At 37.4% G+C, this 26,918-nt stretch overlaps 2 protein-coding genes across 5 annotated transcripts in view; one reads left to right on the top strand and one right to left on the bottom strand.

Moving 5' to 3' along the window:
* Nucleotides 1-26,918, bottom strand: part of LOC134212728 (adenylate cyclase type 10-like) — a 110,482-nt gene that overhangs the window by 42,325 nt on the left and 41,239 nt on the right. The window lies entirely within an intron of this gene.
* Nucleotides 3,026-21,658, top strand: LOC134212726 (juvenile hormone epoxide hydrolase 1-like). Of its 3 annotated transcripts, none has more exons than XM_062690822.1 (3): nucleotides 3,026-3,223; nucleotides 6,508-7,268; nucleotides 7,339-8,050. In XM_062690822.1, exons 2-3 carry the CDS (start codon nucleotides 6,518-6,520, stop codon nucleotides 7,962-7,964), a joined length of 1,377 nt encoding a protein of 458 aa, XP_062546806.1. In that variant the 5' UTR covers nucleotides 3,026-3,223; nucleotides 6,508-6,517; the 3' UTR covers nucleotides 7,965-8,050. The 3 variants fall into 3 exon arrangements, with proteins under 3 accessions (XP_062546806.1, XP_062546807.1, XP_062546805.1); XM_062690823.1 differs by lacking the exons at nucleotides 6,508-7,268; nucleotides 7,339-8,050 and adding exons at nucleotides 20,119-20,879; nucleotides 20,949-21,658 and having other exon boundaries at nucleotides 3,037-3,223; XM_062690821.1 differs by lacking the exons at nucleotides 3,026-3,223; nucleotides 6,508-7,268; nucleotides 7,339-8,050 and adding exons at nucleotides 16,932-17,068; nucleotides 20,119-20,879; nucleotides 20,949-21,658.

Genomic DNA, 26,918 nt, shown 5'->3' with positions numbered 1-26,918 from the left:
ATTGCGTTCAAAAGTTATGAAGTAAATGGTGTGTTGAACCATATACGGTTGGATGGTTGTTTGCCTTACAGTGTTTGCAAGAGTCGTAATTTAGGCAATTATTTATGATGTGTATCACACTATGGCAAAATCAACGGATTGAATCGAGAAAGGCATCGTCACCGCTAGGTGGATTGATGTGGTTTTTTTTGCTTTTTCACTGGTAAAAAAAAATACAAAAATGGGCAACATATCAAATTCCTTGGTTTTTCATAAGATGAGCTATGAGATGAAATCCAAGAGCGGTAACCCTGTATTAAGTAATGTTGAGAAATCTCCCAATTCACATATTTTCAACGTACGTTCAACGATGTTGCAACATTCATAAGATAACAGCTAGAACCACACCAAGCATGACTTGCAAATTCACTATACATACATCCTCAATGATTTACTAAGGTAACTGTTCAGCTCTAATATCCGCTTTAATCATACTCCAAAACAGACTATTTAAGTGAAAATGGTGTAGTGCCATATTTTTGTGATTGTTTTCAGAAGTTATGAAAACTTGAATAGAAAAAAACTGGGACAGAATCGTGTTTTTAATATGATTGTTAATATTAGAGATGATACCTTAAATCACCTCGTACAAATCATGTCATCACAGGAAAGCCAGGAAATCATGCTCCGTAAAAGGCTCGTGTGTATTCCTCAACAGGTACTGGTACTACACATTAAGGCTCTATAAACCGTAATCAATTTGATGATGAAGATGATTTTGTTCTCATTCGCACTAATACTAATGCAATTTTAGCCAAAATTCAATATTTCACTGTTATTCACCAACTTACCTCTGTCAACGTATATTCATGATATTTTCATAGGAATTTTTCACTCACCTAGCTAATTAATTATCAATTAATTGACTGAAAAGCGCTTAAAACTGATTTTTTCCTAGACAAATTTTCGTATACTAATTATACACACACCAACTCCGAACGATCGAAACACACTCATACACTTATTTTGAACATGCACTCAGTTTTTCACTTGTTCTTTTTTCGCCGTTTTCTTGATTTGGTCACAACTAAACATTATTCACTACATAACTTTCACTTTTGTCTTTGATGTTGAACGCCAATTTCTTCACTTCTTGTCGAAAAACCAACGAAAACTGCTTTAAAAAATTTGAAGTGAGAGACAAATTTGACGGTCGTATTGTGAATGTTGCAAAATTCGGAACACCCAAATTCACTACCGCATTAGGTGAAATAGTGCGCTCAAAATCTCGGCAAAGCAACTTAGAAATATCAAAACAATACATCGAATATGCTAGTCGACACGCAAACAACTTTATGCATGTACAAGAAAAGAATCATTATTTCATCGTTGCCAGATTTATTTAATCAAATAATTATTGCGGTTTGCCGAATAAATCAAATTAACCATAAAAAAAAGAAAAGGTTATGCAAGCTTGTGTGGGCAGGGAGAAGAATGGTTTACATTTAATTTTACCAAAACAAAACCACGGCAGCCGCAGCAACAGTCACGACCAAGCAGAACACAACACATACTTTTACTATTTTCTCCCCCCACAAACAATGTTTTCTTAGAATAATTTCTAAACGTATAATCGGTTTTGATGGCAAATATACATTTAATTATTCTTTACTCATTTTATAGATTAGAACTAATAAATCAGTATCTGTGGCTAGTACTCTTTCAAGGCTGTGTGCCACAGCCTAATTCAACACGATTCTGTTCTATTTACACTGCGCACAAGAAAGTGTGGATGGATGGCACGAGATTCACGCAGCAGCAAACAAACAGTCTGCGGATGAAGAATAAAAAAGACATAATTTCGTCTTACATTAATTTGGGAAACTGTCTCAGTGTGCTTGGTGCACGAAATTTTACCGTATAAAATGTAAATATTCGGAGAATCAAAGGTTTTTTTGTCTTCTATTTTTGACACAGACCTGTTGATTCATATTTTGCCAAAGTGTCAATCAAAGTGTTTTACTGTACTTTCCCCAACACTGTATGTTGAAAGCCCAGTGGTGTATGAAGAATTTTAAAATAAGTTTCCATATATTAAATATTTCATAAATGCTCAAAAATAAACATTGTGTTGCATCTGGCAACATTATATAGCAGCTGACAAGCTTTTACCACCCACTTTCCACCCACCTCAAATTTTCGTCACTTTTTCGTACTAGTTGCATCACCAATACTAACAAGCAAAAACGTCATTAATTTTCAAAACAGAGTTACGGAGTCTTGAGCCTTAAACAAGTTGTCCGAAACAAACGCACCCTTGCCTGTAGGGGAGAACAGTGCATAACGCAACCCACAGGGCAAAATTGCCTGACTCATAGCATTACTCATATAATCTTTTGTAGGACATTAATGAGCAAAATACCATTCAAATTCAATACTTTTTTTTTTTATTGAGCTTCAAGGTAAAAATGAGCAAGACCCCTTCATTTTTACTTAAATTTAACTATTTGCGATTATTTGATCTCACCCGTAAGATTGGCGTTCAATCCGTTAAGACAAAACAAACAACCATGCGTCTCCTTTTTTGTATATGCAATTGAGTCATTTTACACCACTGTTCGGGACTATTGCCCCAGGACCATTTCTAAAACATATTTTAAATGCTATATAAAGTCATAAAAACCTTTTTGTTTTGAATAGAGTTTCATTGTGAAATGTAGCTATTAGTTCTGTAAATATTGCATCTACACGTCAATATGGATCTATATTTTTGTTTATATTGGTAAAAATATCTAAAAATCCTAAGGGGTGCTTTTTGGATTTTTCTCCCCTACCCACACATCAGATGCAGAGTCAATTTCACGCAACCTCACGAAGTGCAAAGCATGTGTTGATCTGCGCGATCAAGTGGAATCAAACACCGACAAAGACGTATGATAAGATATGAAACCACCGTCTCCAGTCTTCCACACTCATCCTAATATGATGTGTTAGTATTTGTACGTAACAATCATATCATGCTAGCATATGCGAGCAATATATATTCCCCAACCGGCAACACAGAACCGGTCAAATTAAAACACAAAGTCCCTCAGGAGGTAGCTGCAGGTCAGTCGATTCTAACTTCTAGTCGCAGTCGCGGTTCGAACGGTCGGTTTGTTGTGAGTGCTCCAATCGCAACGATAGTGTGGTACATTTGTTTAGGAACTGCCATACGATAAATCGTATAGGTTAAAATCAAAAGGTGAGTTATGATTGATATAAGATACAATCCAATTTAATGAGCTATTGCTCAGTGTACCTAGCAAGTGTTGTGGTGAAACAATTCCCCATTTAATTAAAATTCTCTTCGGAAATATTATTGCCTATTCATTAAACACTTCAACGATTGTTAACTGAAACTTATCTAAGCTAGATTTAGCTTCTGTCGGTTAATTTTCGACAGATCTAAGCCACAGCAGGATTGCCCTCAGAACGTTTTGGCTTGGTAGCTGCTGTAGGAAAGCTTTTAAAATTAAATTTTCCTACTTAATTTTTAAAGCAGAATATATATGAGAATAAAGTTTACGTTTGCTGTCTATTTTTTTAATGACAATCTTAATTGAATAACTTGATGTATTTACACTATAGCTCACGAATTGGCTCAACAACAGCTAAAATTACAAAATATTAAATGATCAGCATTCACAGCATCCAAAAGTGATGGTTTCGAACATTTTTCTTCGCTTGTGGAACATAATATCCCAAGATAGCCTAATCAGTAGAGACGCGGCTTCATCAAACCTGATATGAGATAGGGAAGAACAGTCCATAATGCACCCGTGGGGCAAAACAGGCTCACTCATTAAATCACTCATATAATCTGTTGTAGGACACTTATGAACAAATATTACCATTACAATTCATAATTAGTTATCTATTAATGAGCTCCATTGGAAAAAGTGAGGAAAATCCCTTCATATTCACTCAAATTTTACGATTTGCGATGTTTCTACCTCATTCGTGAGATTGCTGTTCAATACATTAAGAAAAAACAAACTACCATGCGTTCACCATTATTTTACATGCAATTAAGTCGTTTTACACCACCATTCGGGCATTTTGCCCCACGCCTATTTTTCAAACATTTATTAAATGCGTTAGAAAGTCATGAAAACCTTATTTTTGAATAGGAGATCATTGTTTTGTAAATTTTGCATCTACACGTTGAAATGGTTCGGTACTCTTGCTTATAATGGTGAAACATCGAAAAAGCTTAAGGAGTGCATTTTGGACCGTTCTCCCCTATTCGGTTCCCGGTCCGCCTTAAGGGATTTTTCAGAAAAAAATCTTGATTTGTTTATATTGTGCCTTGCAACAAAATGACAACTTTTGTGATCATTTTCCCAGGCTCACATAGATGTGCAAAATTTCTGCGCAGAACAAAAAGCACGTGCTATCAAAGCATTCATCGCCACAATCCACCACGTGGCGGCCAAATTTTCAAAAATATCAGAGCGACTGAAAATAAGCGAAGGGGTTGGTTTTTTTTATGCGCGATACAATATTTACTGAAATAGTGAGAAACATGTATGACTCACATCGGCCAAAAGTTTGGATTCACCTCTTGGAATTAGAAAATGAGTTTGTTCATTTTTCTTACATTCTTGCCGATTTCAGCTCATGAAGGTGCATATGAAGTACAATAAGTCTAATTTTATTACATAGTTTGTGATGCACGTAATACACGTTACAGTTATCTGCGAAATTTTGTTTAGAAGCTACATTATGGTTATTTTTTCATAAATTTGGAGAAAATTTTCACTATATTGTGAAATAATTATAATTGACTTGACTAACTACAAATTTTATATCTGGATAGTAAGTTAAACTCATTGGCTTTCATATGCTTGCCGGAAATCTCAAATCGTACTAAAAACGGCTGAGATAAAGTGGGAATACTATTTTTAGGGGGTTAACTTAAATTTTTTGCCGAACCAAATCATACCCGTTATTACTATTTCAGTGACATAAAAAAATATATATTTCGCCCAAATATCCCAAATATTGCTATTGAAAGTACAGCGTACAGAATTTAGGTTTCAAAATTTATGTTAATTTTGAACATAAAGTGCAGCTTTAGCCCAAATTTTAAAATTTCTTCCAATAGGAATGTGTTCTGTCAAGTATCTCAAGTTCAATATCAACTCATTATATTCCGAATGGGCCGTGAAGATCATAAATCGAACATAAGACTAAAGAAATGTGTGTAAAAAAAGCTTAGTCATATTTTTTAAGGGTGTGCCCAAACTTATGGCCGGGAGTGTACATATCAACGAATCTTCATCCAGAAGAAATTTCGTACAAACAGTAATAGAATCATACCCTCGTTTCCCATATTAACCCTAGATGAGGAGGAAGGCGCGACTACTCGTTAACACCATTTCTGGAAAATGGCGTATACGTCACTTTGCCAGATTACGGCAGAATATGACATGATTTCCCGTTGAAACCGACTTGTTGTGAGCAACTCGGTTAAGGGTAAGTGCATAGAACACTATATAGGTCTACGGGTCTTCTATCACAATTTTGGCTTTTTAAGTGATTCTATAGCCTTTCGGAACAACTTTGCTATATGAGAAAGGCAAAATGATAGGGCATCGGCCTAACCGAAAAAGGCATGTTACCATAAATGGAGAAGCTCAAAAGATAATATTATCTAAATTTCAGATAAGATTTGCGCGGCCCTCTTTAGCCTAGCGGTAAGAGGCGCGGCTATAAAGCAAGACCATGCTGAGGGAGACTGGGTTCGATCCCCGGTGCCGGTCTAGGCAATTTTCGTTTTGGGCATAAAAGTATCAAAGTATTTCCCTGGGCATAAAAGTATCATCGTGTTAGCCTCATGATATACGAATGCAAAAATGATAATTTGGCTTAGAAACCTCGCAGTTAAAAACTGTGGAAGTTCTGAATGAACACTAAGCAGCGAGGCGCCAATGTCCTTGTGGGGGATGTAATGCCAATAATAATAAGAAGAAGATAAGATTAGCAATTTAGCTTGCTCACTCTCCTCTTCTCTTGGTGGCGAGTTCTATTCTTCGTCCGGTATAGGATGGTTTGAGGTAGGACTCCCTGGCATAGTGTATCCATTGTACTTGCCACACAAGATTCATACTCCAACTCATGCAATGACGGGTATAGAAAAGCTTTCAATTAATAACTGAGGAAATGCTAATAAAATACTAAGCGAAAAGCAGGCCAAGCTCCATTTGGAATGTAGAGCCATGGAAAAAGAAAAAGTGATCAATGCCTATGAAAGATAATATGTGTTATCGTTCCATCACATCAATGATAACAAAAAATGGAGAGGGTGTATATTTAAATCATAGGCTAATACTATTACTTTTATATAATAAGATACAGATAACAAATCATTTGATAATTTTGAAATGTGAACATTGACTGCTATGGGAGGATGGAAGGGACTTGCCTGGGATCAAACAAAGGACAGAATTATAACTGATTAATATACATACAATCATTCCACAGATTCACCAACATGGGATTTTTCATTCGGGTACTGTTCGTTGGAGCCACACTGCTACTGGCCATCGGGTACAAGCAGTATAAGGACGCAATCCAACCAGCTCCCATTCCGCCGTTGGATCTAAAAGAATATTGGGGTGCCGGAGATATCAAACAGTACAAGGAAGATACCACCATCAAGCCCTTCAAAATTGCTTACCAACCGGAAGTGATCGAGAAACTGCGTTCCAAACTCAATGATACCCCGACGCTAGTGAAACCATTGGAGGGAGCAGCCTTCGAATATGGCTTCAACAGCAATCGGCTGCAGGACATTTTGAAATATTGGAAAACTAGTTACCTGAACAAATGGAACGAAAGGGAAGCCTTCCTGAACCAATTTCCACATTTCAAGACCCAAATTCAAGGTTTGAACATTCACTTCATCCATGTCAAGCCTAAAGTTCCAGCAGGTACGAAAGTTCTACCACTGATTATGTTGCACGGATGGCCAGGATCGGTTCGTGAGTTCTACGAAATTATCCCCAAGCTAACGACCAAGTCGGACGATAAGGACTTTGTGTTTGAAGTAGTAGTTCCCAGTTTACCCGGTTACGGATGGTCTCAACCTGCTTCCAAACAAGGACTGAACCCATTGAAGATCGCCGTTATCATGAAGAATCTGATGGAACGAATTGGTCATCAAAAATTCTACGTCCAAGGGGGCGATTGGGGAGCAGTTATTGGCAATTTAATTTCAACTGTGTTCCAGGATAATGTAATCGGTAGGATCAAAACTTAAATTGCTATCTAAGAAAATTAACTAATATAGAACTCACTTTTGTTATTCTACAGGTGTCCATTTGAACATGTGTGGCTCGAGTGGATTACAAACAATCTTGAAAACCATTATCGCTAGTTTCGCCCCTACACAGTTCATTGAAGAAAAATACGTTGGCCATTACTATCCAGCATTACCCAAATTAACACACATGCTGGCCGAATCTGGCTACATGCATCTACAGGCAACCAAACCAGATACGATCGGTACCGCACTGGTGGGTAATCCAGTGGGTCTTGCCGCATACATTTTGGAGAAGTTCTCCACCTGGACCAACCCATCGTACCGTCAGCTACCGGACGGTGGACTGGAAAAGTACTTCACCCTGGACAGCCTATTGGACAACATTATGATCTACTATCTGACCGACTCTATCACCACCTCACAACGACTCTACTACGAACAGTTTAGCACCGGTGGAGCCACCATGAGTGTTGATCAGAATCCTACCAAAGTACCAGCAGGTTGTGCTAAGTTCAAATACGAACTGATGAACACAATCGATTGGGCTCTGCGGGATCACTTCACCAACTTGGTTCAGAGCAACCACTTCGATGATGGAGGTCATTTCGCTGCTATGCAGTTGCCCAACGTGTTGTACAAAGATTTTGTAAAATTTGTCGAAAAAGTTGAACAGTGATCGTTGAATTCATGTATGAATGTCTGAGGGTTGTTAGTATTAGAGTAATTGTTTTTATTAAAAAAAATGATAAATTATTTAAAAAAGATTCTCCTTCTTAATAGATTGAAAAAAAAATCCCTTGCCTTTTTAAAATGCACAGCAAATAGTTTTGAAAATTCAACGACGTGTAAAATTGCAGCAAGTCCCAACAAACGAATAAACGCTCGATGTTCAATTAAATTTAATTGAATTTTACAACCGAGCACGGTTTAAATTTATTTCGATTTAAAAGAACAGTAAAATCGATTGAATGTTACGTTTATTTGCATGCTCCAAATATGTGCATGAAAATACATTTAAAATCACAAAATATTTTTATTTGTGTGTTTTTCAATTAAAGCTACATGGTAGCTCAGTTTGAGAAGGGTGACAACCCATCCCAACGTTCCCCCTACTCGGGTACAGACGAGAGTAGACTAGCCTATGAACAAAGGCCATTTGAACATAGTGTGCATAGTGCATAGTGTGCTGGTTTCGTCTTGTGCCGGAGCGGTTCCTAAAAAAATGCAGTTTCCCATCAGTATCGTTAAGGTCATGTTCCCATCAGAAGAAGAAATTATCAACAATATACAGAGTCAGTGTTATCAAAATTATATTGATGTGATTATTATATACGTTATGCGATATATCTTGAAACTTTCAAATTGCTGATTATATTACAACACAGTCAGAAATATTTGGAGCATAAAAAAGAATGAAAATCAACAAACGTGCTGTAATTTTAAATCTATATCAATTAAGAAATACAGAATCGTGTAAAAATGAAGCAGATTTAATCAAAATTTAAATTAATATAAATTTATAATTAACACGATGGTTGTAACTATATCAAATATAGTTTATTTGGGTGTCAGGCCATTAGGCCGAAGGCCGTTAGGCCGAAGGCCATTTGGCCGAAGGTCATTAGGCCGAATGGTCATTAGGCCGAATGGCCATTAGGCCGAATTAGCAAAAAGTGAAAAATAAGAAGTTCTTTTTTCACCTTCCCCCTTCTTCCTTCTCCCTTCCTGCATCTTCATTCTTCTATCTTTCTTCTTCCTGCTTCCTGCTTCCTTTTTCCTTCTTCCTTCTTCTTTCTTTTTTATTCCTCTTCCTTCTTCCTTTTTCCTTTTTCCTTCTACATTCTTCCTTCTTCCTTCTTTCCTCCTTACTTCATTCTTCTTCTTTCTTCCTTCTTCCTTCTTCTTTCTTCCTTCTTCCTTTTTCCTTCTTCCTTCTTCCATCATCCATTTTCCTTCTTTCTTCTTCCTTCTTTCTTCTTCCTTTTTCCTTCTTCCTTCTTACTTCATTCTTCTTGTTTCTTCCTTCTTCCTTCTTCCTTTTTCCTTCTTCTTTCTTTCCTTCATTCCTTCTTTCCTTATTACTTCATTCTTCTTTCTTCCTTCTTTCTTCTTCCATCTTTCTTCTTCCTTCTTGCTTCTTCCTTCTTCCTTCTTCCTGCTTTCTTCCTCTTTCTTCATTATTCCTTCTTCCTTCTTCTTTCTTCTTTATTCTTTATTCCTTCTTCTTTCTACTTTCTTCTTTCTTTCTTCTTCCTTCTTTCTTCTTTCTTCTTTCTTCTTCCTTCTTCCTTTTTCCTTTTTCCACTTCCCTTCTTCCTTCTTCCTTTTTCCATTTCCTTTCTTCCTTCTTCCATCATCCATCTTCCTTCTTTCTTCTTCCTTCTTCCTTCTTTCTTCTTCCTTTTTCCTTCTTCCTTCTTCCATCTTCCTTCTTCCTTCTTTCATCTTCCTTTTTCCTTCTTCTTTCTTCTTCCTTCTTCCTTCTTCCTTTTTCCTTCTTCCTTCTTCCTTCTTCCTTATTCCTGCTTCCTTCTTCTTTTTTCATTCTTCCTTCTTCCCTTTTCCTTTTTCCTTCTTTCTTTTTCCTTCTTCCTTCTTCTTTCTTCTTTATTTTTTCTTCTTTCTACTTTCTTCTTTCTTCCTTCCTAATTTTTCATTCTTAATTTTTCCTTCTTCCTCCTTCCTTCTTCCTTCTTCCTTCTTCCTTCTTCCTTCTTTCTTCTTCCTTCTTCCTTCTTCCTTTTTGCTTCTTCCTTTTTCCTTCTTCCTTCTTCTTTCTTCCTTATTCCTTTTTCCTTCTTCCTTTTTCTTTCTTCCTTTTTCTTTCTTCCTTTTTCTTTCTTCCTTTTTCTTTCTTCTCTCTTCCTTCTTCCTTTTCCTTTTTCCTTCTTCTTTCTTCTTTATTCCTTCTTTCTTCTTCCTTCTTTCTTCTTCCTTCTTCTTCTTCCTTCTTCATTCTTCTTTTTCGTTTTCTTCCTTCTTTCTCCCGTCTTCCTTTATTCTTCTTCTTTATTTCTTTTTCCTTCTTCCTTTGTCCTTCTTAATTCTTCCACCTTTCTTCTTATTTATTCTTCCGTTTTACTACTTCATCTCTTCGCACTACTCACTTATCACTTCCCAGTTCTCATTCGGCCTAATGGCCATTCGGCCTAATGACCGATCGGCCTAATGACCATTCGGCCTAATGGCCTTCGGCCTAATGACCTTCGGCCTAACGGCCTTCGACCTAATGACCCAGCATCGTTTATTTGTACAGACTATTTTACATGTCGTTTATTATTCATTATTTTTTCCGTAAGTGGCCAACTCAATTGAAAACGTACTTTAAAACCTAAATATGTATCGCATTAGATTTTGATAAATATGAGAATGAGAAAAGCACATAAGAAATGTCAAAATTGCACTGTATCTATAGGAGGATAAGTTCCATTATTTCCATTAATTATCTATATGAGCTCATTTGAATGCATCAATTCTTGAAAAAAAAACGATTTTGATTTTTTTTTCCAAAAGGGGACCCTTGGGGAAAAAAACAATGTTTTGTCAATAACTCTGGAACGTAATGGCCGATCGGGCCAATTTTCAACAGCAAGCAGTGGGACTGGATTGAACAGAGGTGAAGTAACTCTGATAGGACCCCAAGGTCAAGAAAGTCAAATAGATCTATCTTTATGCTTAAATTTGCTATCATTAGATTGTACGTGGAAGGTAGTCCAAGATCCCCATGGCAGTGACCACATGCCACATGTGGCTATCAACGTCAGTTAATGTTCCCTTCGATATCACGAGGAACATTGTCTGGCAAAAATTTACATCGGCGGTAAAAATTGGTATTACTGAAATTCTTGCACCACTGGATGAGTACCGATTCCTTACCGAATTGATTCATAAAAGCGCACTAGAAGCTCAGAAACGACGTACATCTGTCATAACAAGACCAGCCACTCCTGGATGGAATCATGAATGTAATAAGTTGGATTCAGAGAAATCTGATGCATTCGAGGCTTTCCGTAAACACGGGAGGTATGAGCTTTTTGAGGAATACCTGAGAATTGAAAGAAATCTGAATGACAACACTGTGGAGAACGGCCCGCAACATGCGGAACCGCATTTCCACCAACGAGAGTGAAGAATATTCCAAACGATGGATATTCAACTTCACCAAAAAGGTCTGTTCAGATTCCATACCAGCTGAACCGCTATTTCGAGAATCAACGCTTGATCTGCTTGAATTTCTTGTACAATTTGTTGTCAGTGAAACATATGAACTTCACTCTCGGCACTCCTGACAACTTCCAGAAATAGCTACACGGGTCTTCCCCAAGGTTCATGTTTAAGTCTCTTGCTTTATAATTTCTATGTTAAAGATATTGACAATTGTGCTTGCTTAGATGACGCTGTGATCTTTGCAAATGTCCTGACCATTGCAAAATTCCCTAAATAACCTGACTATTTGGGCCAGACAATTAAGGATCGAGTTCGATCGATCGATCGCATTAAGAACGGATCAACTGACTTTGGTGTTTTCAACGTAACCGCCTTCCGAAAACTACGGTTGTTATGTGTTCGGTTTATGTTTCTGAGCTGGCAGCTTTTCTATATTTTAAAGCTCAAGCGCCAATAGGCATAACGCAGCCGATATTATTTGATTTTCTTTTGTAATCATAATTTGCGTCTTATTTTGTAATACTAGTTTTGGGGAGCAGAAAAACTCGCGGCTTCGTCGAGGTTAAGGAGTACAAGAGGAAACAAAAATAACGGGGTGGGATGGGGCTTAAGTAGCGTTGCTGTGGTGCTCTCCCTGCTGATTGACGGGGGACAAACTGTAATGATACAAACAAACGATTTTTCCTAGCGGAGCGGGTGGGGACAAGGTGAACATGGCCTTAACCTTCCGGGACTCGCATCGTTGTAAAAAATACAACACCATCGAAAAAAGCACGATTGTCGTTCATAAAAGTGGCGGGATTGCGTGAGTGATCCAGGACCATGCGAGTCCCGGAAGGTTTAAACAGATAGGGGAATCAGACAAAACCATTGATTCATTTTAAAAACTTATACACAAGACTATGTAGTCTACATCAAGCTTACCCATCAATCGAGGCACTCTTGTGGATGAAACCAGTTAAGAACGCATCTTACTTTCTTACAACTATAAGAGAGCAGGTGCGTGATTTGGTCGAAAGATCATTTAGGATTACCTCTGAATGGGTCCTATCCCATTGCCTAATCTACGGCAATGAGAAGGCGGAGTGGCAAATGACCACACAATGAACTTGGACGGTGGCTATTTTACATAGTTCCCAAAGTTTCTGCGCGAGCGTGGTTCAGAGGTGAGATGAAGCTTCATTCGCACGATGTCGAAAATTATATCCAATCACTATGAACTAAACACTCATCTCTATAGAATAAACCTAGTCGATGGGGGTCCCGTAGCGTAGTTGGCTACACGTTCGCCTTATAAGCGAATGGTCATGGGTTCGACTCCCAAACCCTCGTCAGTCGCCGGATCCGCAGCCCATACGATGGCGTTTTGGGGAACGCGCCTTACCGTCGCGGCTGCCTGATGACGACTGACAACTTGTTCTTCTCGGAGGCATTCCTCCAACGTTACCCGGATTAAATGGCAACCAAACAATGCAACGATCATTGGATAGACGACATGGACAAACGGACACAATGGACTCACGACAAGATGAACTGGCGAACGACAACAATAACGAATAATGGATATCTAAAAATAGATTCTGTGTGGATTCTGTACAGCAGAATACCATAGTAGATCTCGGCACAGTAGCGGTCAAGAACACAGAGTGCCTACCAAATAAATGTATGAATAAAAAAAAAACCTAGTCGATAGCAACCTACATATGTATCAACTCAATGGACGCAGTGGTTCTACGCCCCAACAAAAAAAAACTACATATGTAGTTGTGGAGCCGGTTACGATGACATCGATCACGTAGTTTGGTATTGCTCGGAAAACGACACCTCCAGAGAGCAACTATTGGATACCCTTGTGGCCCAAGGTAATCAACCCTACAGGAAAATAAGGGGTGTTTTGAGGGATCGCGATGTAGTTTATATGCAGGCCATCTATGCTTTTCGTTGCTTTTTGCCACGAGTATCTTGGTCCAATTTGGTTCCCCTAACTAACTGTTGATAATAAGATGATATCGATTGTAAATATCATAAAGAGTATCGGTTCCGTTAAATTTCCTACACGCCTGAGCCTCTCAACGCATACAGACATCACACCAGTCGCCGAGCTACGTCGATTGGTATATAGCACTATGGATCTATGAACCTTCTACCAAACATTCGGGTTTGGAGTGGTCCCGTATACTTAGTATACGAGAAAGGCAAAAAAGGTAAATATTAGACAGAATCTTGGCCATAATCTTGGAAACTACGACATAGATTTCTATTTCCCCATACCCTCTATGCAAACTTGAAACAGCTTGTGCTAAATTTTATCCAAATCAGCGCAAATTTTCGGAGGACACTCAGAACATGAAACAAAATCAGATGAGCGTTGTGGGGCAAAATCGATTTTTTCAACCATCATAAAGTATACGTAAATGCTCGAGATGATAAAAGGCTCGGAAACCCTATGTATATCAATATATATAGTAACCAATCGACGCAGCTCGTCAAATTGAGGTGATGCTTATATGTGTGTATGTATGTTTGAGTGTGTGTACAAAAGAAATGTGAGACACACTTTTTTGTACTTAGCAGGGTTTGCAGAAATCGCTCTCAATAGATAACGAACAACGATAAAAGAGAGGCAAAAACTGTTCCGAATCATAACAAGCCATGATAACAAATTTATCAAACTTGTATACTAGTGCGAGAAAACAGAATCGGATAGGCAGCCCCCACAAGAAAATTGTGATTCTCGATTTGTTTTCGCTCATTTCGTGTTGGTTACTGCACATCTGTGTAGAACAAGTTGAAATGCATCATCAGAGCCAGAGCTCCCCGCATTTGGAGCTGTCTAAAAGAAATTCATCATGGGGTATAGCCTCCCGAATCAGTTCTCTATCATGACAGCTGGCAAAAAAAGTCTCTCGCGGTATGCTACATATCGTATATGTATACAAAGATGATAAGTGAGATACTTGTTCATTCTCTTTAGGATTCAATCCCTGGTACTTAGCCTTATTCATTTGCTTGCAACAGGTTGCACTCGACGAGGAATTCTGCCTAATTTTTCGCCATTGAAAATTGTCCCAATCGGCCATTGCGTTCTGGAGGCAATAAAAAAACATTGTTTTCCTCGATTTTTTTAAAGCGGTTTTTCCCTTAGAAAAAAATGTCAAAATCTAAAAAAAATGAATTGTATTGTAAACTAGCGAAAGAAACCCAGCTTTGCCCGGGTGTTGAAAATGTCACAATAAGCTATTTGCAGCACCGCACTCTAGATCAATTTCCGTCCGTTTGTTTTCTTTTCCTCAACAGCTGACCCAAAATAGTATTCTAATGATTTTCTACATTTCCCCGTTAAATTCACCAACTTTTTGTATATACAAACCTTGTGGTTCCCAAAACGAATCGATTAGGGGAAAAATCTTGCAAATCGGTCAACCCGTTCTCGAGTTAAATCGTCGGGAAGGAAATCTCAACTCATTTTTATTATATAGAAGATGTATTCAGATAAACGCAAATAAATACGAATTGATGGAAATAACTGAATCTATCACCCTAAAGTGCGATTTTGACCTCTTTTATGTACTTTTCTCGAAACATTTTATAATACAAAAATTACAGTCGCCTCTCCACATCTCGATATTGAAGGGACCATCGAGATAAGGAGAGATCGAGGAAAGGAAGGAAAATTGAAATGGGTTCTAGATTGAAAAATGCTCGTTGCTATGAAAAACGACAACAAAACAAATGTCATCTCTTGTTGTGTTTGTTATTGTCCAAAAATGGTCTAGTGACCTAGAAATACGAATATATCGACATAGGAAGAGGGAATCCTGAACAAAATATGACCAACCGAGACCGAGAAGACCGAGAAAACCATCGACATAGGGAGAGATATGGAGATATAGAACATCGAGATGTGGAGAGTCGACTGTATAAAGGCACCATCACCGCTAGGTGGTTTATTCTGGGTTTTTTAATGTGAGTTTTATTATTTGAGCGGATATCTAAACAACTCCTGAAAATCATGCCACCACAGGAATACCCTTAGAAAGCTAATATCTAATCCTCTACAGGTATAGGGGAGAACGGTCCAAAATGCACCCCTGGGGCAAAATGGCCTCCCTCATAAAATCACTCATACAGTCGACTCTCTACATCTCGATGTTCTGTATCTCGATATCTCTCCCTATGTCGATGGCTTTCACGGTCCCTTCAATCTACATACATTTGGGCACTCTACATCTCGATAACCTCCCTATCTCGATGTGTTCTGATCATATTTTGTTCTGGATTCACTCTCCTTATGTTGATATGTTCAAATTTTTGAGCTACTAGACCATCTGTGGACAACAACAAACATATCATCAACAAGATATCACACTTGTTTTGTTGTCGCTTTTCATAGCAACGATCTTTTTTGGATCTAGCAGCCATTTCAATTTTCCTTCTGTTCCTCGATCTCTCCCTATCTCGATGGTCCCTTCAATATCGAGATGTGGAGAGGCGACTGTATAATCTGTGTAGTACATTTATGAACGAATATTCCCATTACAATTCATAATTAGTTATCCATCATTGAGCTCCATTGGAAAAATCTAGCAAAATCCCTTGATATTCACTCAAATTTACCGATTTGCTATTCTTCAACCACATTCGTAAGATTGTAGCTCAATCCATTAAGAAAATACAAACAACCATGCGTTCACCATCATTTTACATGCAATTGAGTCTTTTTAGACCACCATTCGGGCGTTTTGCCCCAGGCCTATTTTTAAAACATTTTTTAAATGCGTTAGAAAGTCATGAAAACCTTCTTGTTTTGAATAGGAGATCATTGTGAAATGTAGCTGGGTTTGTGAATTTTGCACCTATACGTTGAAACGGTTGGGTATTTTTGTTTGTATGGGCGAAAACATCGAAAAAGCTTAAGGGGTGCATTTTGGACCGTTCTCCCCTACTACACAAAACGAATTTTTCTAACAAACGCACCCCTGCATGTACTCACACATCAGATGCCGAGTCAATTTCATGCAACCTCACGAAGTGCAAAGCATGTGTTGATCCGCTCGGTTCAAACACCGACAACGACGCATGATAAGATACGAAACCACCATCTCATGTCATCTACACTCTTCCATAACAAGAGTAGGTATTCGTACAAAAACATCATGTCATGCAGTGGTATATATTTATTTATCAACCGCCAATACAAACACGATGTTCAAGAAAAAACCGGCAAACCGGCCAAATTAAATCACAAGTCCGTCACGAGGCAGCTGCAAGCACAGGACTGACACTTGTATACCCCACCACAGTTCATTTCGCCTAGCCAACATAGAAAATTCCGCACTGACAGCCATAAGAAGAATCATGGGAAAGAAAGAGATAGGTGCGTTCCACACTGACAGTTCCATAAACGACAAGCAGAAGAAACGAGACTGCATCTACACTACGAAAACACAACCAAAACATCAGACCCCTGGCTGCAAGTCAGTCGGTTCTAACTACTGGTCGCAGTCGCGGTTCGGACGGTTGGTTTGTTGTGAGCGCTTCTATCGCAACGATATTGTGGTATTTTTGTTCAAAAACTACCATAGGATAAGTCGAATAGGTTAAAGTCAAAAGGTGAGTGATGAAATCATTTCAAAGTTAATCAACAGAACAATGATATTGGATACAATTAAATATACTGAACTATTTGCTCATAGTACGTTAGCAACTGTTCTGAAGCAATTCCCATCTTGATTAGATTTCTTCCTGGTATTATTATATCGTAGCTCGAATTGTTCATTAAATACTTCCACATTTATTGAGTAATTTATATGAGTTTGAATCCGCCGTTTCATATACCTACATATATCTGGTTATAAATATGTCACAGGTTAAAATCGCGGAATTCATTGTGTTTGCTTTATAGCAGCCTAAGGGCTTTAAATATTAAATATCTTACACCCAATTAGCGGGTGCAATTTCTACAATTCTGTTCTGTAAAATCTTCGCATTATGCAGAAGTCTTAGGATTGGGCGGGCCAAACATTGATTGGGTTTGCTGCCATAAGCAGAGACATATAACGAAATCCTCGAGATGAACAGAGAATTTTCTTCCAGAAAAAAGATCGCTCAAACAGTAATAAAATCAAAAGAGCACCGTTTTCCCACGAAATTTTAATAATAGGAAGTCGGTAGACGCACTCTTCCACTGAAACCAGTTTTTTCTATATCTCACTTAAATTTGCGTTTAAATGTGACTTACACCTCTCTGCTCCTAAGCCTCTCAATTTAAAATTAAACTTACTTGTAGAATTATAGGATAGGTGCTTTCCTAACAATTACAGAAACCTTAATTTTATCTTGTTTTAGTATAAGTCACATTCTAGTAAAGACATGTTATCTCAATGCGGCGAAATGATTAAAAGACAATCTGAGTGTGCAGCGAGAATTGTTTCCAATTATTCTTCCCGGTACTGTGTAATCAGATGTCCGAAGTTTAAATCTTTGTGTAGGAAGTATGAATCCAATGCCAGTTGATGTCCGAGGTTTGAATCAAACAGAAGTCGGACATTTTCATAAATTGCAAACATTCTTCGCAATATCTCGCGAATATTAAATACGTTAGTTCCAAGATAAATACTATACGATTGCAATGGTGATTTAAACGGTGTGTGTGGTTCAAAATGTGAGTTAACAGGCTGATTGTATATCAGAAAGTGCTTAAGCGTCCGATGTTTGAGTTTGCACGGTATACATAGATACTTACTTAGAATACGAGAAAGGCAAAACACAAAAAGCAAAGAAAATTCAGGTGGCATTTAGAAAATCGTTCTGAAATTTGTTTATCAAAAATTTATCTATACGCCGGGGGTCGAACAAAAAAAGAAATAAAATATATGCATCGGCGGCTTAACTGATAAAGGCATGTTACCACATGATGCACAGTAGGGGAAATCTGAATAAAATGCTCAACCATATTTTCTTGATTAATTACCTAAAATTAAAAGCGTCTGAAACATTTGAATTATTTTATATTTACTGAATAAGCCACCACAAGATCAATGCTCAAAATATATTTATTTAAAAAAAATTTTTTTTGGCTTTTTTATGCAATTTTAGGGTTTGTTTTCTCGATACAGATACATAAAGAATCCTTTTTATTGACATCAGTTTGAGAAGTTGACTACCGTGAAAAACAGGACTTACACTAATCTTGAGCAGAAGAGTGTGACATTTTGGTGAAATATGTTGGCGTATTTTCATTATCATTTCTGGGTGCCGCAATTTCAGATGGAAATACTCAAATCTAGAATAAAACAATTGTCTTGCAATATGGATTGTTCTTCATGAAAATTTTTGAACCATATAATGATTGATAGGATTATTGATAAGAATTTTTTTTAGTTGAACCAATGAATGTTAAATCAAGAGGTTTGTTTAAGGGGCGCGTATGAACCATGTGCTCTAAACCGTGTTATCTGACTGTTAGATAAGATATTGCAATTTAGCTTGCTCATCATGGCAGATTTGAAATGATTTGTCGAAGGTGCACTTTGACCATTGTTTCCTAAACATGCTGGCAATTTTCTCGAAAGCAAGGATGTTATCGATTATTCAGTAATTTGCGTTCGATCATTTAGTAGTTTGTAAATAACTCATTCCATGGTGGACTTCCAGTGCAAAGGTTATTCTACAACTCTGCCTTATTATTCGTTGTTAGAATTCAACTAAAACCGGAGTTATAGCGCTAGTTGCAGTAACTTAAACTAAATGATTGGAATTTTGTTATCATTTAGTCTAAGTTACTGAAACTATAGCTATAACTCCGTTACTAATGGAAGTAAAACAACGAACCATTAGGCAGAGTTGTAGGAAAACCTTCGTACTAGAAGTCCACCATACAACACATTTTGAAATTCTGCTTCTGGAATGAGTTATTGACAAACTACTAAATCAGTACATTCAAAGTTAATTGCCTATATGCCGGGTATTAAGCCACCCGGAGTGGAAATTAATTACTATGTCTGAAACTTGATTATGCATATGTACAACATGTGATAGATTTAGTTCGGAAAAGGTATTGGAGGGTAACCGCTACTTCGGCTGGGGTCGTGGGATCAAACCCCACCGAAGGGGCGGTTACCCTCCAATACCTTTTCCGAACTAAATCTGTCACATGTTGTACATATGCATAATCAAGTTTCAGACATAGTAAACTACTAAATGATCGAACGCAATTTACTAAATGATCGATAACATCCTTGCTCGAAAGTTTATAGCTCTATGTAAATGAGAAATTCCGCGATTTTTATACAATATATATCATCTACACATCACAAAGCATTCTTGACTAAGTGATCAATGAAATTTTGTGATTCAGATTCAGTGATCAATGCCTGTGATATATATAAAATGTGTTATCGTCCCATCACAGCATTGATAACGTCAACGTGAAAAGGGAGACTGTTTATATTTAAAACATAGACCGATAATGTTACGCTTACAGATACAAAATACAGATGACAAACCATTTCCTAATTTTGAAATATGAACATTGTTTGCATATGAAGCGGATTATCAATGTTTTCTATTCTTAGATCAAACAATTCTTACCACGGAAAAAGTCCCAACTGTACAAAAACATACAACGAACGATTACTGAGTAACATATAATTATTCCACAGATTCACCAACATGGGATTTTTCGTTCGGGTTCTGTTCGTTGGAACCACACTGCTACTGGCCATGGGGTACAAGCAGTACAAGGACGCAACCAAACCGGTTCCCATCCCGCCGTTGGATCCAAAGGAATACTGGGGTGCCGGTGATATCAAACAGTACAAGGAAGATACCACCATCAAGCCCTTCAAAGTCGCTTACTCACCAGAAGTGATCGAGAAACTGCGTTCCAAACTCGATGACCCACCGACGCTTGTTAAACCATTGGAGGGAGCAGCCTTCGAGTATGGCTTCAACAGCAATCGGCTGCAGGATATTTTGAAATATTGGAAAACTAGTTACCTGAACAAGTGGAACGAAAGGGAAGCCTTCCTGAACCAGTTCCCACATTTCAAGACCCAAATTCAAGGTTTAAACATTCACTTCATTCACGTCAAACCTAAAGTTCCAGCAGGTACGAAAGTTCTCCCACTGATTTTGTTGCACGGATGGCCAGGATCGGTTCGTGAGTTCTACGAAATTATCCCCAAGCTAACGACCAAGTCGGACGATAAGGACTTTGTGTTTGAAGTAGTAGTTCCCAGTTTACCCGGTTACGGATGGTCTCAACCAGCTTCCAAGCAAGGACTGAGCCCATTGAAGATCGCCGTTATCATGAAAAATCTGATGGAGCGAATTGGTCATCAAAAATTCTACGTCCAAGGGGGCGATTGGGGAGCAATTATTGGCAATTTAATTTCAACTGTGTTCCAGGATAATGTAATCGGTAGGGTCAAACCTTAATTGCTATTTAACGAAATTAACTAATATAGATCTCACTTTGGTTATTCTACAGGTGTCCATTTGAACATGTGTGGCTCGAGTGGATTAAAATCATTCTTAAAAACCGTTGTCGCTAGTTTCGCCCCGTCACAGTTCATTGAAGAAAAATACGTGAGCCATTACTATCCAGCGTTACCGAAATTAACATATCTGCTGGCCGAATCTGGCTACATGCATATACAGGCAACCAAACCAGATACAATCGGTACCGCACTTGTGGGTAATCCAGTGGGTCTTGCCGCATACATTTTGGAGAAGTTCTCCACCTGGACCAACCCATCGTATCGTCAGCTGCCGGATGGTGGTCTGGAAAAGTACTTCACCCTGGACAGCCTATTGGACAACATTATGATCTACTATCTGACCGACTCCATCACCACCTCACAACGAATCTACTACGAACAGTTTGGCACCGGCGGAGCCACCATGGGTGTTGATCAGAATCCTACCAAAGTGCCAGCAGGTTGTGCTAAGTTTAAATACGAACTGATGAACACAATCGATTGGGCTCTACGGGATCACTTCACCAACTTGGTTCAGAGCAATCACTTCGATGATGGAGGTCATTTCGCCGCTATGCAGTTGCCCAACGTGTTGTACAAAGATTTTGTAAAATTTGTCGTAAAAGTCGAACAGTGATCGTTGAATTCATGTTTAAATGTCTCAGGGTTGTTAGTATTGGAGTATTTTTTTATTAAAAAAGTGATGAATTATTTTATAAAAGTTTTACCTGTTTTAACTTAATGTTTCGAAAAAATCAATCCTTTGCTTTGTTTTATGCATTAATTAATTTTCTTTACCATTATGCTAGTGTTGTTCGTCACTACTCAACTTTTATTTTCTTCAATGACTCTTCGGTCCAACTAGAACTTGGCCTGCTTTTCAACTTAGTATTCTATTAGCATTTCCTCTGTTATTAATTGAAAGCTTTTCTACGCCCGCCATTGCATGAGTATGTACCTTGTGTGGCAAGTACAATGAATACACTATGCCCAGGGAGTCGAGAATGTTTCTCACCCGAAAACATCCTAGATCGGACCGAGAATCGAACTCGCCATCTCCGGATTGGCAATCCTACGTCTGGAGACCCCTCTACTTGACTTATTCCATCAAGAAGACAAAAGATAAAACATTGATAATGCCAAAGATTGGTTTTTTCAGACAGTTATTGAAAGAATATATTACCCACCATTACCCTAAAAATTTTCATTCGTAGGGTTACTGCTGTTGGAATTCACAACGTGTACCAATATTAATCTGGTTCAAATTTTCTGAGCGATTAACCATTTTTTCCGCCGGGTAAATTGTCCTTTCCCTTGCGACTTTCTGCATCAGATTCAATACATATATATTTCTGCAAGAACTGAATAAGTATCATCGTTCTTTATAGTAAAAAATGCCACCTGGCTTCAAATAACTGCATTTCAGTGTTACTCCGTACATTTTCCATACAAACTTCCAGTGAGATCAATACCGCCCAAATGTTGACCGACTTAGCTGTAATTCTACCCACAGTATCAGAGCATTAAAAGAACGGAATAATGGGTGGCCCATCGAAACCTTAAAATATTTTCTATAATGCTAATTTGAGTCACCCTAACCCACATCAATAAACAAATTGCAATCAACTCAGGGGCTGTCCATAAACCACGTAGACTCTTGAGAGGGGGGGAGGGGTTTACAAAAAGTCTACGTTAGTCTACGAAGGGGGACGGGGGGTATACTAAAAGTCTACGTAGACTTTTTTAGATATTTTTTTTTTGGAAAACAATTCATACAACACCTTTGTGCGAAGTTCACTTGTTTGATTTTTTTTAGATTTTTCCGCTTTTTTGCAAGATTTCGCCGAACTAATCTCTCAAATTGCTCCAGAAAAATCTTATGGATTTCACTGAGTCTGAACTACGGCTTAAACATATCATGATTTCAACAGAAAGTTATTCTGTGTTGAGCAGGAAAATTCTCCAAAGTGTTCTATAAAAACTTTCGCAAAATTTTAAATTTTCCACTTGGATTACATTGCAGATTCTATTGAAATATCTTTTGATTTTCAGCCAGAACTTCTTTAGAAACTACAAGTGATTATTTAATTTCCACGGAAAATTATGTCGCACTTCAACGGAAAATTCTTTAGAATTTACAGAGGAAGCATTTTGGAATATCCAAGAAGAAGTCTTTGGAATTTTCAAAAGACATTCTTTTGAACTTGTAAGGGGAATTCTTCAAAATTTCCTCGAGAAATACAAGATTTTTTGAGAAGTACCCAGGATTTTATTTTTATTTTCGGATATTCTTGGAATTTTCGCGAGGAATTTTTTGGACATACATATAAGCGAAATACTTCGAAATTTAACGACAATTTCTTCGGGAGTTCTAATGCAACTTTTTTGGAATTATCGATGAAAAAAGAAATTGTTGAAAAGATACACAAGAAATTATTTGAATTTTCCACCAAAACTCTTTGAGTTTCCACAAAAAAAATGCAATTCTTGTAAGAAAATATTTGTAATTTTCATGAAAATTTATTAGAATTTTTTACGATAAATTTACCACAAATTCAACTGAAATTCTCCATAACTTACACCGGAAATTATTCGGAAAACTATTTTAAATTTCCTCCTTGTCGTAGGAAACCATGCTAAAATTCAACGGGAAATAACTCGCGGAAAATTAATCGACATTTTAACGGGAAAACTTTTGGAATTCAGAAAAAAATTCTTGGGATTTCAAAGAAATATTCAGCGGGATATTGCAAGGAATTATCACGGAGAGTTCTTTGGAGTATTGCCTGGAAACTTTAAAGGTTATCAATCGAGAAATTCTACGGAATTTCCAAGAAAAACTTATGTAGACTTGACGTTCTCGAAATTTTCCGAAATTCTGAAAATTCTTGGGATTTTTACAAATTTGAATCGACATAAAGAATTATAATTCAGATGCGTGACGGATTATTAAGCAGTGGCGCGCCGATGCAATGATTATTAAGCAGTGGCGATAACGCACTAGGTGGAAAAAATATTCAACAGAAATTAAATTAATTGGCTTCGAGATTTGGTTTCAGGAGCTATGACAATTGATTTCGTTTTGAATTTCTAACTGATTGATGAGTGTTGGATTTTGTTCAGTTTGATTTTGTTATGTTTGAAACTTGAATTTTAGTGTAATGATCACAATGGATTTGGAAATGAATTTGTATACCTGAGATGCTGAAAAAATTATTGATTTCCATATTTTTTCCAATCACATATAGGGGAACAGACGGCTTTGGCAGGTTTGTTCTATTATTGGCAGGGGGGTTTTTGTCGACCGAATTTTATGAAATTTGGCCACAATATTCTTTGATATGCAAAGAATGTTTAGGCCAAATTTGAGCAAAATCAGTCATAAAAAACCCCCCTGCCAATAATAGAACAAAACCTGCCAAAAGATAAAACATTGATAATGCCATTGATAAAGACAAAAGATAAACCATTGATAATGCCAAAGATTGGTAATTTCAGACAGTTATTGCAAAAATATATTACCCATCATTACCCTAAAAATTTTCATTCGTAGGGTTACTGTTGTTGGAATTCACAACGTGTACCAATATTAAAGTGGCTCAAATTTTTTGAGCGCAAACCATTTTTTCCGCCGGGTAAATTGTCCTTTCCCTTGCGACTTTCTGCATCAGATTCAATACATATATATTTTTGCAAGAACTGAATAAGTATCATCGTTCTTTATAGTAAAAAATGCCACCTGGCTTCAAATAACTGCATTTCAGTGTTACTCCGTACATTTTCCATACAAACTTCCAGTGAGATCAATACCGCCCAAATGTTGACCGACTTAGCTGTAATTCTACCCACAGTATCAGAGCATTAAAAGAACGGAATAATGGGTGGCCCATCGAAACCTTAAAATATTTTTCAATGCTAATTTGAGTCACCCTAACCCACATCAATAAACAAATTGCAATCAACTCAGGGCTGTCCATAAACCACGTAGACTCTTGAGGGGGGGGGAGGGGTTTACAAAAAGTCTACGTTAGTCTACGAAGGGGGACGGGGGGTATACTAAAAGTCTACGTAGACTTTTTTAGTTATTTTTTTGGAAAACAATTCATACAGCACCTTTGTGCGAAGTTCACTTGTTTGATTTTTTTTAGATTTTTCCGGTTTTTTGCAAGATTTCGCCGAACTAATCTCTCGAATTGCTCCAGAAAAATCTTATGGATTTCACTGAGTCTGAACTACGGCTTAAACATATCATGATTTCAACAGAAAGTTATTCTGTGTTGAGCAGGAAAATTCTCCAAAGTGTTCTATAAAACTTTCGCAAAATTTTAAATTTTCCACTTGGATTACATTGCAGATTCTATTGAAATATCTTTTGATTTTCAGCCAGAACTTCTTTAGAAACTACAAGTGATTATGTAATTTCCACGGAAAATTATGTCGCACTTCAACGGAAAATTCTTTAGAATTTACAGAGGAAGCATTTTGGAATATCCAAGAAAAAGTCTTTGGAATTTCCAAAAGACATTCTTTTGAACTTGTAAGGGGAATTCTTCGAAATTTCCTCGAGAAACACTGAAGATTTTTTGGGAAGTCCCCAGGATTTCATTTTTTTTTGGATATTCTTGGAATTTTCGCGAGGAATTTTTTGGACATACATATAAGTGAAATACTTCGAAATTTAATGACAATTTCTTCAGGAGTTCTAATGCAACTTTTTGGAATTATCGATGAAAAAGAAATTGTTGAAAAGATACACAAGAAATTATTTGAATTTTCCACCAAAACTCTTTGAGTTTCCACAAAAAAATGCAATTCTTGTAAGAAAATATTTGTAAATTTCATGAAAATTTATTCGAAATTTTTACGATAAATTTACCACAAATTCAACTTAAATTCTCCATAATTTCCACCGTAAATTATTCGGAAAACTATTTTAAACTCCTTATCTTAGTAAACCATGCTAAAATTCAACGAGAAATAACTCTAAATTTTCGCGGAAAATTAATCGTCATTTTAACGGGAAAACTTTTGGAATTCAGAAAAAAATTCTTGGGATTTCAACGGATTATTCAGCGGGATATTGCAAGGAATTATCACGGAGAGTTCTTTGGAGTATTACCTGGAAACTTTAAAGGTTATCAATCGAGAAATTCTACGGAATTTCCACGAAAAACTTATGTAGACTTGACGTTCTCGAAATTTTCCGAAATTCTGAAAATTCTTGGGTTTTTTACAAATTTGAATCGGCATAAAGAATTATAATTCAGATGCGTGACAGATTATTAAGCAGTGGCGCGCCGATGCAAGTGCCGGTGGCGATGGCGCACTCCTCTAGGTGGAATAAAATTCAACAGAAATTAAATTAATTGGCTTCGAGATTTGGGTTCAAGAGCTATGGACATTTGATTTCGTTTTGAATTTCTAATTGATTGATGAGTGTTGGATTTTGTTCAGTTTGATTTTGTTGTGTTTGAAACTTGAATTTTAGTGTAATGATCACAATGGCTTTGGAAATGAATTTGTATACCTGAGATGCTGAAAAAATTATTGATTTCCATATTTTTTCCAATCACATATAGGGGAACAGACGGCTTTGGCAGGTTTTGTTCTATTATTGGCAGGGGGGGTTTTGTCGACCGAATTTTATGAAATTTGGCCACAATATTCTTTGATATGCAAAGAATGTTTAGGCCAAATTTGAGCAAAATCAGTCATAAAAACCCCCTGCCAATAATAGAACAAAACCTGCCAAAGCCGTCATTCCCCCTATTTTATAAAATTTGAAAAAGTCTACGTAGACTTCAAGGGGGTGGGGGAGGGGTGTCGGAAAAGTCTACGAAAGTCTACTAGGGGGGAGGGAGGGGGTTGAAAATGTGAAATTTCGGTCTACGTGGTTTGTGGACATCCCCTCATAGAAATCATGTCATCATAGAAATAAGTAGAGCAGAAGTTTCCAATTTTTTTTTGGATACGCGACTCAA

This window comes from Armigeres subalbatus, chromosome 2, assembly GCF_024139115.2.
Source record: "Armigeres subalbatus isolate Guangzhou_Male chromosome 2, GZ_Asu_2, whole genome shotgun sequence".
Lineage (NCBI taxonomy): Eukaryota > Metazoa > Arthropoda > Insecta > Diptera > Culicidae > Armigeres > Armigeres subalbatus.
This window is presented reverse-complemented; position numbering and strand designations above follow the sequence as displayed.